The sequence below is a fragment of the Micrasema longulum genome, unplaced genomic scaffold (genome assembly GCF_059751315.1).
Source record: "Micrasema longulum isolate JH-2025_06_02 unplaced genomic scaffold, ASM5975131v1 h1tg000824l, whole genome shotgun sequence".
Classification (NCBI taxonomy): domain Eukaryota; kingdom Metazoa; phylum Arthropoda; class Insecta; order Trichoptera; family Brachycentridae; genus Micrasema; species Micrasema longulum.
This window is the reverse complement of record NW_028278016.1, coordinates 71874-89170: the sequence shown is the minus strand read 5'-3', so window position 1 is coordinate 89170 and position 17297 is coordinate 71874. Positions and strand designations below refer to the sequence as shown.

The following is a 17297-nucleotide window of genomic DNA, read 5'->3' as shown; positions in this document are numbered from 1 at the left end:
CATGACATTTGGCTTGCCAACCGCCGGCTAAATGCAATAAATAATATATTTTGTTCATATTTTCCGTATTTACACCGGTGAAATTCAAATATGTGATTGCACAGTAGGATAATACGTCGCGAAACGTAAATATTTTGACATTTAATATTACGTGTTCACGGATGTTCCATTGTGATCGCGAATACGAAAAACAACCAAGGTGAGAAATTGTTATCACGTCGCTCATTAGCACGGCGATAGTTATTTGTGATTGAGCTACAGAGGTGTACAAACTTACTTGCCACGATTGTAGAGCATTTTATATAGGAAAACATTGCGGTTATTTAAAATTAGAATATGAGAACACATGTAATGTCTCAAGAAGAACATTTTTTCGGAAATTGCCGAACATATTTTAACAAATAACCATTCATTAAATTTTGAAAATGGAATGGAAATATTCCATTTAAATAATAAAACTCACTAATTAAATCATTTGGAAATTCTCGCAATAAAAAAAGTCGTCAAACAAACTTAAAATATTATAAATAATCAATCAAATTTAAGTCAAGGCCCTATTTTAAATATTTTCCTTGTGTTAAGTAAAACCCTACCTTAAACACAATTATCCCCTCCCCACCATAAACACAATTACCCCCTCCTTTGTACTTATCGACACCCACTGTTCACTGTTTCTTTTGCGTATGTATATTTAATTATTATACTCGTATAAGGGCATAGGAAGCAAAGATAGCAGCCTCCATATTTTTTTTGTTTATGATGTCATTCTGTAGTTTATTGACTTTATTTTTATAAAAATCATGAGTTGAGTTGCAAATGTAGTTTATAATCATACTTCTGATTATTTGAAAATAGTGTTTGGAAGCAAACACTACAATATCCATCAGCCATTTTATTCGACCAATGACAGGCTTGAGATTTAAATTTTCAAAATGGCCGTGCCATACAAATATTAAGAAAGGTTTTTGAATTCGTGTTTCTATTAAAGCTAATTTATTAGTATCTTAAAGTTTAAGTTCAGTGATAATAACATATCTAACGTGAAACTTGTTTTTTTTTCAATAATGTACCATTTCCCTGAAACAGGACAGTAGAGCAGGTGTGGCAATACAATCGATTGCAATACTAATTCCCTTAAATTATTATTTTTTTCCTTATTCTTCTTAAGAATTTTATTCACTAGATTAACTAGAAAAATAAATTATCCTTGCACTCTGGGAGAAGTCCTAAAAAACACGAAATGAAAAGAGTAAACAACGCTCTTTGTTTTGACACGTTTCATTTGTTTAATTGACATGCAACCGCAACCCAGAAAGACGATTGTCATGGACGAAGAACTAAAACTTGAAAAAAATGGACACAATACGAGAATATTAGAGCAATATCATATACAAAATTCTAAAACGAGACAAGGACAATCGAGACTTGAGACTAATAAACCATGGACTGAAATTATACAATAAACTACCAGGCAAAACAAAACAAAAGATTCAGACAACCTTTACAAAAGATTAACATATTACAACATAGGTGAAGAACATTCAAGATAAGGTAATATAAAAGTTTAGGCATCTACAGGGCTTATGACCTGTCATTGGCTGGTTTAAGTGGCCACGTTACACACTGTGTTACATTCACCATTCTGCGCATATTCGAACATCTACATCTCTTCAATTCTTTCATCTGTTGATGTTTGTGAAATAATTCAATTTGATGAATCTCACCCGCATATATAAAGGTTTCAACTCTTTAATTTAACAAACATCAATAGACGAAAGAATTGAAGGAATATAGATGTTCGTAGATGCTTAGACTTCTATATTACCTTCTCTAAAATGTTCTTCACCTCTGTTGTAATATGTTAATATTAACAGTTCCCCTGGGAGTTGAATCCAGTCCTTGTCTACAAAAATGTGGTCAAACTCAAAATATTGTTTGCAAAAGATGTTAAAAATATTATCAAATATTTAAAGAATATAATTTTAAAAAAGGAAAAAAAAAAGTTGAATGAATGAATGAATCCGTAAGGGTTGATAAATAAATAAAAAATATATATATTTTAAAAAAATCCCAAAACACTTATGAACGCCGTGTTTCTGTACATAAATATAATATATTTCTATGACTAAAGCAGATCACTCCGACGAAAAAACATCTGATTTCGTTTTGACTCAATCTTTTTCATTGCAGGTGGCCCTTCACAGTCTGGTGATCTCCTCCATGGACAGGGACGGGTCGGTAGGGCGCGCGCGGCGCGTGAGCCCCCGGTAGGCGCGGTAGGCGTAGTCCGGACACAGGCAGGCGCACGTCACCGCGAGGCTCGCCAGCCAGAAGGACAGCGCCCCCAGGAGGCGCGTGTACGTCCCCAGCACGTCGCCGTCGTAGATTCTGCACAGACAGACAAACTAAGAACACACTCAGAACTCATCATCATCACAGGCCTGCTGCATCCTATGGTGATAGGGGTATGATGTTGATTTTATAAGCCACGAGCTGAACCCGGCAATGCTTTGCTATTGCTAGATTTGAGTACATACTCGTACATATACTAAATGAACACAATTAAAATTTTGATATCAATTATTGTATTTATAGTCCTTAAAATATAGCTTGATTAGAATTACAGTTGTCAGCAAAAGTGACGACATAACTTTGTAGTAACGTCTAAGGAGTGATTATATTGACACACAAAAAATCGTTCGTATCTGGCATGTTCATTTATTTATTTAATACAATGTTTGACATATAAATCAACATAAATGCATAAAATAACCTTTTAACAAAAAAAAACTAAAATACACCTAATTATTAACGACGTTCTTACAAGGTTACATCATTTTACTAAAATGTTAGAGTCGATTGAAAAAATAATTTATGTGATGTTGTTCATAAAAAAAGTATATTGTCTTATTTTTTGGTTAAAAATTGTAACGCTATAAAAGGCTTGTTTTTGCGTTTTTATATCAATTTTCGGAAACAGAGTTGCATGTTTGCATGAAATAACTGATAAAATCGATTTGATCAGTGATCAGTAATTTCCCATCACTAGTGACATTAGTTTGACAGCTGTCATTTTAATCAAGCTATATATAATATAGTATGTACATATTTATTAGATTAAGGAATATTTTAAAAATCGATCATTTAAAAAAAGCTTATTACTCAATTGTACAATCTTTGTTACAATATGGTTTTGTAGGATGGGGTGGTGCATATGCCAATATATTAAACCCTCTTAAAATAGTACAAAGATTAATTATTAAAGTAATTTTAAAGAAACCCTCGACATTCAATACGGAAAGTCTATTTAAAATATTTAAGGTTCATACAGTAGACACTCTTTATAAGATAAATTATACTATACAAATATATAAAAAAGAAAAAATTAAAGAATTTGAAATGAATAAGTCACTCAGATACCAACATGATATTAAAATTCCTAAATTCCATACAAGTCATGGTCAAAATAGCTTTGTTTTCAAAGGTGTAAAAAATTATAATAATGTTCCTAATGAACTAAAAACTATTAAAAATAATATATCAAATTTAAAGTTAATCTGAAGAAATTTTTTAAACTCGTGTATCAACAACATTAAATTTTAATTAGCATGAATGTATTATTGTTTTATGTTTTTTCTTTATATATTCTATGTTTTTTCTTTTCATGTACTCGTATTTAAAATGATATAAACTCTTATAAATAAACAACTAAAACAGTGTAAGTCACTCTCCAAGCACAAGAGTTAGTCTCTTATTTTGGAGAGTTACAGTGATAACATTTACTAGATGTGTAAAAGTAGATATGTTTAGAATTTTGCAAAAATATGTACTTTTTATGAAATTTATGAATAAAAAAATAAATAAAAATAATATTTTAGGGACTACAGTCCAAATTAAATATGTACGTATACATTATAATTTTTGTATTTCGGTTTACATAAATTGCGAGGACAGAGAATATTAATAAATAGGTATTTAAACATTGTTTTCCTGTCACTGTCTTGCGATGTCTCTCCGATACTGTACGAAAAATATAACTGCATGTCTAGACATGCAGTTATCCATCCAAAATCCAAAAAGACTTTTCTGTTTTCATTTATTGAGTTTAATATTTCATTTACGAAAGATAAAATGGCAGAAGCGATTGAACGTCCTTTTCTGAATCCAAATTGTTGCTGAGAAATATAACCGAAATTTTCAATAAATTGATGTTCAGTGAAAACGGGAAAATTTGTATTTTGAAAACATGAAATTGAAAGATGGAATCAAATGAATTAGTATCTTACATGTAAAAAGAAGAGTATAGAGTGGAGAAAGCGATGAATACGAGGATGGAGATGATCACGACGAAGATGAAGATATAGGACTGGTAACGCGCCAACAGTAGCAGCTTCAGGTTCACTACACACACAACACAGTGGAATAGGGCAACTCCGAAGCACCTGCAATAATACGAGTAATACTGTCATTGTGATTGTAAAAAAGCACAGACAACGCGCCCCGAATTTTCATAATTGGCAAAACCCGCCCCGCTCATTTGACCGAAGCCCATTGTATATCACCCACTTCATAGAATATCGCAGCAATTCCTTCAACCAATCAACGAACGTTATTCATGGGGAATTTCCACGCTGGCAAAAACCACTATAAGAACAAAGGATTGTTTTACACACAATACCGTCAGGACGAGGGAAGGTAGAGGCGCGCGAGTTACTTTACGGTTATATAATATAGACCTCGAGTCCGTCGAGGATATCGAGGTCGGCAGTTGGAAAAAGTACCGGAACGGAAAGCACGTCCGTTCGGCACCAATACAGAAACATCGTGTCTGACAAACCAACCGACGCCGACGACCTCTTCAAGTAACCGAGGCATAATTTATGTAAAACCTTGTGTTATTTCAACCATCGTAGCTCAGGTATGTTGTTTTTACAATCAAGTAATGACGCACAGTTTAATTCAGTTCCAATTTATATAAAATCTTAATCCAGGGCTTTAGGTGCAACTGCAAGCTAGACGAGCTGCCTTCGTACACTATCTCATTTAGACAAGACCTCACCACCCTCGACGCGCGGCCTTACATCGTGGTACTTGCGGCTTAGTGGGGTTCTTACCAGATCCACCCGCCAGGCCACCTCGCATGGCACGAGATTCAGGACCTGGACTGGCCCCAGTCCATTGTCCCGAACCCACCCCCAGCAGGTCGACCTAGTCGCCAGCTAACTCCCGACACTTACCGAGGACCTAGGCTGGCCAGCGCAGCCCGCGGACACCTCGTTTCGCCAACCGCAGCTGACTCCACAAGTATCAAACCAGATAAGAGTTTCCCTCCATTTCCGTTTGTATTTTGTATTTGTTGAAACTTGAGCAAAGTCGATATTCGACCGTGTAATCTCGGTTAGTCGATAAAGCAACAATTGATGAAAATAGAATATGTAGGCCGCCGGGTTCTGGTCCGGTTCTGGGAAACTTACTGTCACGAACGCATACTGTCAATGTGCCGTGGAATGAACTCACTAGAGAGGATTCGTTCCCAGAATGTTCCAGTTCCAGAAAACTTTATAAGTGTAATTATGTTATATTACTGTTGAGCGATCCATTGTGGGATCCGTTCAGGCTAAGATGTCGTGAGATCAAATTTGACCTAGGGTAGGTCACGAGTTATGGAATGTCAAAAGAAGCGAATCCCAAAATGTACGCCTTCAATGTGAATCTTACTGTATATTCTACCAAATAGTTTGTCTACATATTCGTTCAAAATTGTACTCTGGTTTGTTTCAATTACCTTAATATGCATCTTAGGTCAATATATTTTGTATGAGATTGGCCTCTGGACGAGCAGGATTTCTATTACTCTATAGTAGTACATTTGATAATTTTGATATATTTCAGAAAAAATGGTACTAATGGTAAATGTGGTAAAACTCATAGAATTGGTACATAAATTAACCATTATAGGCGATACTATCATTTCCCACAATAATATTTGTTAGTATATATAGCCCTCATCAGATAGATGCACAAAGTCGCAAATTGAGCACCTACTGCATAGTTCGACGCACAGAAATTACAGTTTATAGCCGAGCTGATTTATACAGTGATTACGAGCTACTTGTAAGAGAAATCTGCCTTAAGTTCTACCGCATGGCTAAACAGAATATACCAAATCCTATCGACGTCGAAGAACCGAAAATTTCAGAAAAGCGAGCAAAACTGAAAGCAGCTAGAGAAAGTGAAACAGACCCCGATCAAACTGTTGTTTTTAAAAACAATTACAGAAACCAATACAAAATTGTCGAGATATCTGCTCGCGCGAACAAACGATGCTTCCTGGATTCGCAAATAAATGCAGCAGAAGAGGCATTTCGCAGAAATGTATTTAAAATCCCACCCCAAATATGTAGTAAAACAACGCCGTCCCTGGGTCTCGATCGCAGACCTAGTGGAGTGGTTGAGTCTGATATGGAGCGAGTATGTGACATTAGGAAGAATAATTTCTGCGGGTTTTTCAATCGCCAACCCTCGAAGGTTCGAACCTTTTCAATATCCCAGAAGAAGCTGTTCAAATAAATGTTTCCGGAGCAGCCAATTTCCGCGACCATTCCCGGGCCATCTGTGAGTACTGGCTGGCGATAGAACCTTCTAGAGGCTTCTGGTAATGTCCGCATGCTTAATTTAGAAGCAAATGTGGAAAAGAAGAAGAATATACACAACCTATTTTTTTTACACACTAGTGCTTACAGAAGCCTAAAAATATTTAAAAAAATAAATTGCAATCTAATCAGCTATAAATAATGTATTTGTTACAGTAAAATAAAAATATCATGTAATAAGTGCATGTCCTAAACAATATGTAGAAACAAATAGTAATAAAAAACTAACCACATCCCCGCTGGCTTTCCGTCTGCAGAAACCACTGGGTTGATGTACCACATGAAGTACATAAAGTAAAATATCACAGCAGAGTGGTAAATTCCAAGGAGGCACCAACCGAAGAAATTCTTCCAGGATAGCACCTTATGGACCACTTGTTTCTTATAAAGTAATGGATCCCTGAAATGCATCTGTTGGTGAATTTATCTGAAGACAATACAGAAAAAATAAATAAATTGAGTAAATCAATATACAAACCCCATTAACACTGTCTGTGAGTGACATTTTTCACTCAGTGACAGAGCGAGAATAGGAAGAGAAGTAAACAATAAATTGTAGAATGTTAAAAACATGGAATCAAAGATGGACTGCGTGGAGAAGCTGGAATGTATTTGGAAGAATATCTGAAAAAAAACTAATCTGAACAAATGATGCAGATTTGTACGTAGTAAAAAAACTTCGAAAATAACCAATTGAACTTACCATTATATTAACGAAAATTAGATTCTTGTAAAAAAAATATTGAACTAATGTTCCTAGTCTCTGGTAATACCAGTGACCATGAACTAACAAAACTCTCTTGAGCATCATGAATTTGGTGAATGCGAAATCAGCACACCTAAAAAGAGTCACAATTAGCCGGATCAAAACGTATAAACTATTTGATAATAATAATTAAGTAACGAAACAAATTCAAAATACTGTTTATTTACCTGGCAGCTTGTCTTCCTTCTCGACCAAATATTCCAAAACCGACATGCGCTTCTTGTATCATAGAAATATCGTTCGCTCCATCACCAATAGCGGCTGTTATTGGTCTTCCTGGACTCTTTTTTATTAATCTTACTATCTAAGAAATATGTTTATACATACATTATTTTAAAATAATATTATATTTTTATATCTCGTGAAAAGTACTAGCTTTTCAATGTGAATAATATTTTTAAAGAGGCATACCTGTGCCTTTTGCAGCGGAGAGAGCCTACAGCAAATAATGGCTTCACACATGAGTGCCATCTTAACGAAAACTTCTTCTTTCGCCGTCCCGATAATTAAAGACAGACTTTGTCCATCTAATATGAGAGTCAGGTGTTCAGCATCCGAGTTCACAGTTCTGATGCACTGTTCCAGTTGAGCGTCCAGACTGTCTTCTGTCTGAATCTCCGCTAAAAATATTTTCTCTGATTTCGAAGGGATATGGCCGCATGATTGAGCGACATTGACAGCAGTTTCGATCTAAAATGAAATTGGTTTCCAGATATAATAAAAAATGAAAAATGAGTTTCCCAATTAAAACAAACGATAAAAACAAACCTTGTCTCCTGTTAGTACCCAAATTTTGATCCCTGCTTTTCTCAGGGACTCTAGAGTATCCGCCACATCATCTTGAAGCCTGTCTTCAACTCCAGTAGCCCCAATAAGGGTGAGCCCTTCTTCCATGTTGCGCTTTCCCGCCCCACTGATTCGTCCATGAATATCCAAATTTATTTTTGTTAACTCTTGAACCAAGAAAAATGATAAATAGTTTAAAATGGACAAAATATGATCGGATCTTTGGTTATGATGTCTATGAAAATACCTTCATTTAGCGCTAAATATTGTTCTTCCGTAAGCTCTTTAAATGCCACAGCCAGAGTCCTAAGACCCTGTTCGGCGAAGTATTGCACTTGAGCATCTGTGCTGGCGATCAGTGGGCTATCCACGCACAGTGGCAAGACTGCACTTTCCGCTCCTTTACAGAATAACCAAATCTGTAACATAAGCGTCGGGCGAGACAACCCCCGACTGAAGATATAGAAAAAAACACAATAATCGACAAGGCTACATATTCAAAAAACAAAAAAAAAAACACTGCTTCGTAGAATGAACCTACCTTTCCGTTACTGTCTTTGACGACTACTGACATTCTTCGCCTTGCTGAAGTGAATTCGAGTACTTGAAGTTTCTCATAAGTCTCCATCCTTCCATCTTTCATCTTCAGGAATAACTTATTAGATTCGTCTCCGTAAAACATAATTCCTCTATTGGCTGCAGCTCTAACAAAAGCTATCTCATCAGAGCTCATAGCTTGATAACGAGGCATTTCTTCATCAGTTATGTCAATGTTATTGTTCTTCTTGGCAGACGCATGACCATTTTCGAGACTCTGAGCTTCTTCCACTTGAACCGTGTGACATAGCGCAAGAACGGTGAAGAAAAATTCCAAATCTGACTGAAAATAATAATCATCTCACTATTTGTATTCATGGACAAACTTTTATAAACGGCAATAAAAATAAGTCAATGTAAAAAAAGATGTAAACATAAATTATAAATCAGAAGGTTTCTGATAAAAAAAACTCACATTTAGGACTGTCACGGCTTCTACAGTTTCATTTCTCCGCCATTCGTCGTTCATTTCGTAAAGTCGATTGTCCTTTTCGATATACATTTCTCCATTGACCGAACACATTTGGAAGTACATATCGTTCTTGGTCAGCGTCCCGGTTTTATCTGAGAAAAGTATTTCAATTTGTCCCAGCTCTTCGTTGAGATCGGAACTGTTTGCCCGTGCTGATTGATTTGTTTCTGTGCATACCAATTCTTTATCCCAATCAAAGTACAACGATCCTACAAAACATTATAATCCGTAAAAGAATACGAAGAAGAATACAACAGTTAAAATAATAAAAGTATTTTGATTTATTATTTTTAAAATTATTTTATTTTTAATTATCTCTATTTTAGGGGCTATATATAAAATACACCACAGCACCCAGATCAATTAAGAATAAAACCTTTCTTGATTTTTCTTTATTGCAACTGGAGGGAATCGATCTGCGACGCCAATTTCACAGTTGTCTTCAAAATAACTACGCCACGGCGCGCGCCTATCATTATACAGGTGTTCTTTAAACCCCGTCACATCCGAAACCACGATGATCAGTATGAGCAAGAAGACATATTGGCACATTAAATTATTTTTTTAGAAATAACAAAATTGAAAAACTAAAATATTAAAAAAAAGCAAATGGTTGCTTACTTCTGCAGGGGAGAAACGAGGAGGGGGGAGGGGAGAATCTGATGCAGCGCCGCGCTCCCCTCACTTCTCCCCTGCAGAAGTAAGCAACCATTTGTTTTTTTAAACATTTTATTTTTAAAAAAATTCTTGGTTCTAAATATATTTTTAAATATGCTAATATGTCTTCTTACCCATACTAATCATTATGGTTTCGGATGTGACAGGGTTTAAAGAACACCTGTATTTTAAGGACATATATAAAAATATATTACATAACGTATAACACTATAATTAACACTGTATACCTAACCTAAATTTATTTATATAATATACTAATTAATTATCCATATTAAAAAAAACATTTGCTCGGGAAGTGGAGACGCTTTCAGTTTCAACTAAAGATAAAACAAACAAATTAAATGAATCAGTGGTTCAATCACAAATAACTATCGACGTGCTTAAAAAAATGCTAAGCATTTGAGCGATCACAACGAACAATAATGAACATGCTTAAGTTATCGCAGTTATAACGCTGGTGTCGGTTTGTTTATTGTTTGTATAGTATATTTAAAGCATACATATTTTATGCTTGGAATTATTCACGTGCAGTTTAATTGATACGAGAAAATACAATATTGGTCGACTTTAAATACTCTTCTGGGGTTGTAGGCAGTACACTTGTATAATCAGAAACAACCGAGGCGTGATTACCAGATCTATTATGAAAGGTACTTACCAATGAATTTCTGCATCTCTATGGTGACGTATAGCGATATGGGAATGCAGTAGTAGTAGAGTAGCAGGAAGGAGAATATGTCCTGAGCGACGGACTTGAAGGAGTTGTCACTCTGTTTAGGGCCGAGGTACGCCGAGTGTTCTTCCATGACACTCTCTAGGTAGCGTTTAAGGAAGAACGAGGCGACCATCTCGCCCACCATTAGGACCAGGAAGAATATCAGGAAGTTGTTGATATACGACTCGCAGGATGTGAACTTGTTAGAGGTGAAGCGAGAGTTGAGTGCCAGTTTTGTATCCACGCCTGAAAACATACATTCTTTTAATTTTTTATTGGAAATTTTTTTTATAAACCCTTACGGATTACATACATTTAACAAAATATATTTTTCTTTTTTTTTTAAATTCACATTCTACTGTTACTGATAATATTTTTAACATCTTTGGTTAAGGTTGTCTGAGTCTTTTGTTTGTTTTGTCTGGTAGTTAATTGTATAATTTCAATCCCTAGTTTATTAGTCTCGACTGTCATTGTCTCGTTTTAGAAAGTTGGATACGATATTGTACGGTACCTAAGTACTTGTTTATGTTTGAATATCAAAACATAAAATAATTTATTTTTAAATACATTCAAACTCTGCTCTTCTGGAATGCAATAAGGTGAACTCTATTCAGGAATGCAATATTCAAAAATGTATTGAATGTCAGTTAATATTATTTTAGTATTACCAAAAATCCAGTAAAAATATATTAATGGGTAGAAATTATAAGGAATTTAAGAACATAATCTAATTAGGACCCATAAAAAACGAATGTTGTTTGTAAACATTCAAAAGCAAACTTTTTTTATGAACAAAAAAATAAAGTCCTTCTATTTTTTCGTACATGCATTCTAGGTGAATGCAGCCCGGGTAAAGGATAAAAAAAACATTTACGCTTCTAACTTTTTTTACTTAAGAGTTGTAAATATGGTCGTGACAAAGATCTACTTATAAAAAAAAATCATTTTTATAGAAAGTTAAAACTTCAACCTTGATGAGGCCCGGTTTAACCTTATCCAATCGAGCTGAAACATCACCAATCTCATTTCTTAGCCAATTGGCAGCTTTAGGGTCCCCTCAAAAAAATTCCAATATCGATTTTTTGTGACTACCCTAATGCACATAATACAACTATTTAAATGAATACATTCTGGAAACAAACATTAAATATTTCCTTACTTAGCGGCCTTTACATTTCTTTACTCGAAACTTAAAAAGTTTGTATTGGATGAGAAAAAAATACTCATCATGATTATATCAATTTTGGGCAAGTTATCGGATTTTCCTTGTAAAAAACCAATGTCAGTCATAATGCTATGGATGTTAATAAATGACAGCAAAAAAAAAGCAAAGGAAAAGACGAAATTTAACTATAAAAAACAAAGAAAAAGCCACAAGCCGCTCGCGTCGGACGATCTCAGTATAGGATTTGAGTGAACGTAGGATCCATAAGTCACGCGTGACGTCATAACCCTTTTGGCCAGTTACGGGCCGTTTTATTTCTATCAAACTTTAAATAGAAAATTATAAATGAAAACATTCGTTTCAGATTTTTATAGTAAAATGCTCGCAATCGTTAAAATATTCATTAAATACTGAATACACTTAAAATCATATCCCCAGTTTATGAAAATACCCTATTGTGCTTGCTCTATAAAATGTAATAATACCTGTATAGATAGCGCAGCAAATGGCCCACTCTGTGTTTTTGACTCTCGATCCCCTAAGCAGAAGGTTCTCGGTTCCTATCGGAGAAGGCACACCATCCGCGACACTGATTTTCCCATAGAAAGTGTAAATGTTGGCTTCTGGCTGTAGGCATTCTATTGTTATTCGTTCGTTCGACTTTTGTTCTGAAAATAAATAAAAAGACAGTGAAATAAATAAATAGGTCGGCTATTTACCTAGCGAAAATCAATTTTCACAAAAAATATTTTGATGACTGGAAATAAATTAAATTATTAAAACTGTAATTTTCAAATAATCAGTTAGCATTATTTTTTTCCATTGTTTATGTTTGCAATACCTGCATACTATTTTTTTTAATTAAAAAATATCTATATTTAATAATACCAACAAATATATTCATTTAACAATAAGGCTGTAACAACTAATTAAGTGTGCTACCATCATAATGTTTCTACAAAAGAGTAGGATGAAACGACACACTGCCAGAAAAGAAAAGATGCATAGATTCGTGCATATTTTCTACATATAAGAGTACATTTGAAATAAAAAATCAGTGACAAACTGTTGATTTCGAACGTATTTTTTTATAAAAATTATTATCTTCAAAGCCTTATACGCACCTGGTGGAACATAAGGTGCTGTAACATAAAGTAAATGCAGCATATCGTAACTATTAACTATAAATTAAGGCGATCGATCTCACGCTTCATTTGCTAGCAAACTAGTTTAATAATCATAAAATATTGCTGTGGGATACGATCCATTAAACAATTGTTTCATGTTGACCATTCTAGGAATTTAACCCGGAGCTTCTATCCAATGGCAAACGGTCCATATAAGCAATTATGCACAGCTTCTCACTATATTTTATTATCCATCTTGATGTCTTTTATGTTTGTCAATGCTTCTTTTCCTTTAAAATTTTTTTTTTGTATTTGTAACGGAAGGTAGAGAATAATGTTTATGGGTGTATAGTAACAGAGCTTTTAAATAAAGTTGTTTTATAGATTTTACATTAAGATTTTCGAATATACCGAGGGAGCTAGTTCTGATAGGGACTCTTAAGATAATTTGTATCATAAATGTCCATTTATGTAATTTTATAAATTGAATAACATTAGATTCGATTATCAATATCCTAAATCCCAAAATCACGCATGTAGCACTGCTTATTTAAAGGTTATTAACTATTTCAATTTGATAAAGTCACAGTGGAAAAATTGTTAGTAGGTAGGTACTACGTTTGACGATTTCAGCAAGGCGAGGATCGGTGCACAACACAATAGTTGAGGTGCTTACCGAACGCCGTGTCCGCCAGGGGGGCTGGAACCTTGAGCGGCTTGAGGCTAGTCTCGCCGTCCAGGTTGGCCGTGGTGACAAAGCACTTCCCGCGCGAGTCGGAGGTCCAAAGCAGTACGCCGTCGCACGGCACGTCGCAGTCCCGCGTCACGCGCACCACTTCTCCCGGTCGGATATCGCTGCTCTTTATCTGCTGAACGACAGACTTGCGAATCACAGTCACTGAAAACATTTACATGATTATTGTTTAAAATATTGAATTCTTACAACGGGAAGAGGAACAGCAACAGAATCGTCGAGCGAGACCGTGATGGATTCACACGATGGTTTCCAAGTAGGCGAACATCCACCCTACTCTCGATCACCATCAGCAGACTAAGGGTGGGCGTTACTCGATGTAAAAAGAATCTCCAAAGGTGGGGCATATGATGGTGATATCCTGTGTGACTACGGCGCAACCCAGGACGACAACCACCTGCTGACATGTCCGCTGATGGAAGAAGGCTGTGCTCCTAGGGGCCTAATGATGGCAAATGACATGGCAATCGATATCTGTCGCCGCATATTAGAGTGGCAGGGTTTTTTCCAGCCGTACATGTTGTAAGTTCTCCAAAATGTCACAAAAAATTGACTAGTTTCCAGACTGATTGATTGATTTTATTAAGTCTTCTATCTCATTCTTCCTCTTTTAATAAATAATTAAACACAATAAGGTTGCAACAATTGAAATTACGTAGCTCAAATTTTGGTAGGGCCGCGGTGGTGCATATTTTGCTGGAAAATATGTACCTATAAAATGCCGTGTAATGCTGCAGTTGCATTCCATCAGCAACACAACCAATAGTCCTACTCCCTAGCGTCCATGAGTGGTCTCTTTGGCCCCGCGAGCCCTGGGCAATGTGGCCACTGGCATTAACATCAGTGCTATAGCAGATTGGGAGAGGATGAATGGCTAGTGTCCGGCGCCATAAAACGGGACCCCTCCAGCTAAGGGTAGGTAGCCTCGACAGAAAAATCCACCGAAGAAGGCAACGGGAAACCACTTCGGTCAATAATTCCCAGGATATCACTATGAAGAGAAACCAAACAATGACCCCGAGTCCCGGGCGGTCCTTAAATGGACCAGGGGTGCGCAGAATCTCTCGGCTCGACATAGAATTGTGGAGGAGCTGTTTCGCACTGCTCAGTATAGGGAAGCTTTCTCCCAAGTGATCGTCAATGTCGGGAGGACCCGACATGACACGTGAAGAAGAAGAATGGTTTGTTTATTTTATTTTTTGAAACCAACACACTCATAGTTATAAACAACACATTAAGAATAACAAATAACAAGACCAATTACGGGTTTCATAAAGGAATCAAAATATAAAAAAACAAAACTTACACTTCGCTGGGGGTGAAAGAAAGTGGAGGGAGAAAATAGGGAAGAAAGAGACGATAGAATAAGAAATAGTAAGTTAACATAAAACAATGAAAAAAGAAACAAAAATGTAATTAAATGTACACATACAACATACATACATACACATACACACACATCCATATAAATATCCATACATACATACATATACACACATGAACATGCATATATATATACACATTCATACACGTACATATATATATATATAAATGTATATATATATGTATATATTTAATTGATAAAAAATAATGAAAACTAATAAATAAAACGAAAAAAAAACATTTTTAAAAATAGTAACTAATAATTTTGCTCTTGTGACGTCTCTATCGCCATTTTAATATATTTTTTAAAAACAGATTTTTTTGTTAAAAAGATCTATTGTGCTAAATTATTTATCGTATGACAAGTATACTCGATGAATGTATTTAGTTTTACCCAGATTCGATTGTTGAAGAGATGTTGAAAAAATATGAGTTAGTTTACTATTGAACCTGGGTATTCTAAATTTTATTAGTGGTAATAGTTCAGCAGAATCAATTTCGTTTTTTTAGATTTTATGTGAATACACGTGCTCTTGAACAATTCTTCGATCTTTGAGATTTCTTTCTTTCTTACAATAACCTAATAATGCACAGGAAAAAAAATAGTGGAAGGGGAAGAGGACACAGTGGAATTCTAAGTAACGAAGAGTGAATGAAAAGACTTGGGAAACTACGACCAAAAGGACAGCTCCCGAATTCGACGAGTTTTCTCTTAGTTTTGCTAAAAAAATTAGAAACAGGACTCTGCAACTCTGGAACGAACGTTATTTGAACGAAACCACCAGACAGGTAACTAAAATGTGATGATGAAACTTATCAAGATGTTCTCCACTCGTTAAGGCCTTGTCCCCTTTTCAGCGTCAAAAGACATAATCTGGAGGCGCGATGATGAAGCGTTGGCGAGGATCTAAGGCACATCCATTCAGTAATAAGTCACAATGACTTATTACCAGAAGTAGTAACTTGCACAATATTTTTTTTGAAAAAAATATTTGCGTTGTTACGATTTATCTAAATATTTCAATATAGGGAGCATTTTCAACGAGTTGTAAATAACTCACTATAAAGAAATGGGAGTCGAGTTGGGGTAAAGTGGGGTTCGAACCTCGGACCTCTGATCCGTGAGTTCACAACATATCGTAAATATTACCGGACAAAAAAGTACTCTTTCTACAAATACCTTTACGAGTCATTTAAAAATAAAATATGGGTAAAAATATGAATACCTACCTATTAAAATAGTCTAATAAAAAGTGATTTAAACATTGATTTGTTTCTTCTTTAGGTATATGGGTACCTACAGACTTCTTTGTTTAGTTTTGTTGTTTTCTGTATTTTTTAAATCATTGTTGTCTTTGGGTTGTTTTCGATTACATTATTTTTTATTTTTTTATTCTTACAAGTATATAAAAAAAGGAACGTATAAGGCCAAGAGCCCTGTGTTGAGTTGGGATACAACACAATGGAAAGTAGAAGCATGCACATTATTAGACAATAGCAAAAAAATAATTAAAAATTATTACATGAACACATATTTCAATAAACATCTGGACAAAGCGCTCAATAGTATATAAATCTATGCAATATCTCGCAACAGTCTCCTGCAATGGTCTCTTCTCTTAAACAAAATCCAAACTTGTACATTTCTCCTGAAAACGGCTTTCGTTTTGGAGAACTTAATATTTTTATCCAGGACATTGAACACTCTTGAGGCCACAAAAGATAAATTTCTCTGAACAAAAGTCGTACGTGTCAAGTTATAGAAAAACCTCGTACAAGCATTCTACTGGAATCTCCTCTTGGAACCGTATGACCAGAAATGTGTCAATGACTATTTTTTTTTAATGTCTAATGTCGAGTACCTTTATAAATTGAAACAATGTCTCAGATGGGAAAGTAATATATAAATGCTGAGGTGTTGAACCTACCCAGTTCGTTGTTGACAGTGTAGTCCACTCTGTGCCGGAGCCAATCCTCGTACCCCTGCTTTGCCATGGTCACGGCTATCACGAACACTAAGGGCGCCAAGCTCGTGACTGGGGACACGGGACTATCTGCAACCGTTCAGAGGGGTTGTCACTTCGATTTTTAACATACGCAAAGGTAAATTAATAATTATGAGTCAAAGCAAGAATTCCATTACTTCCCAAAATACAGCGGTCTCAGTTTTCAAACCACTGGGTAAATTTCATATACTT

General features: G+C 35.4%; 1 protein-coding gene across 1 annotated transcript in view; it reads right to left on the bottom strand.

Moving 5' to 3' along the window:
• Positions 1-2076: 2076 nt before the first annotated feature.
• Positions 2077-17297, bottom strand: part of LOC148278791 (phospholipid-transporting ATPase IF) — a 32137-nt gene continuing 16916 nt past the window's right edge. The window contains exons 3-17 of the mRNA XM_088230887.1: positions 17028-17153; positions 13639-13860; positions 12321-12503; positions 10611-10913; positions 9218-9483; positions 8747-9085; positions 8453-8624; positions 8188-8372; positions 7831-8109; positions 7587-7723; positions 7357-7492; positions 7132-7277; positions 6883-7053; positions 4287-4442; positions 2077-2388 (exon numbers count right to left, since the gene is read on the bottom strand). Of these exons, the coding sequence (XP_088087013.1) occupies positions 2199-2388; positions 4287-4442; positions 6883-7053; positions 7132-7277; positions 7357-7492; positions 7587-7723; positions 7831-8109; positions 8188-8372; positions 8453-8624; positions 8747-9085; positions 9218-9483; positions 10611-10913; positions 12321-12503; positions 13639-13860; positions 17028-17153 (3011 nt within the window). The 3' untranslated portion in view covers positions 2077-2198. The remainder of the gene's footprint in view (positions 2389-4286; positions 4443-6882; positions 7054-7131; positions 7278-7356; positions 7493-7586; positions 7724-7830; positions 8110-8187; positions 8373-8452; positions 8625-8746; positions 9086-9217; positions 9484-10610; positions 10914-12320; positions 12504-13638; positions 13861-17027; positions 17154-17297) is intronic.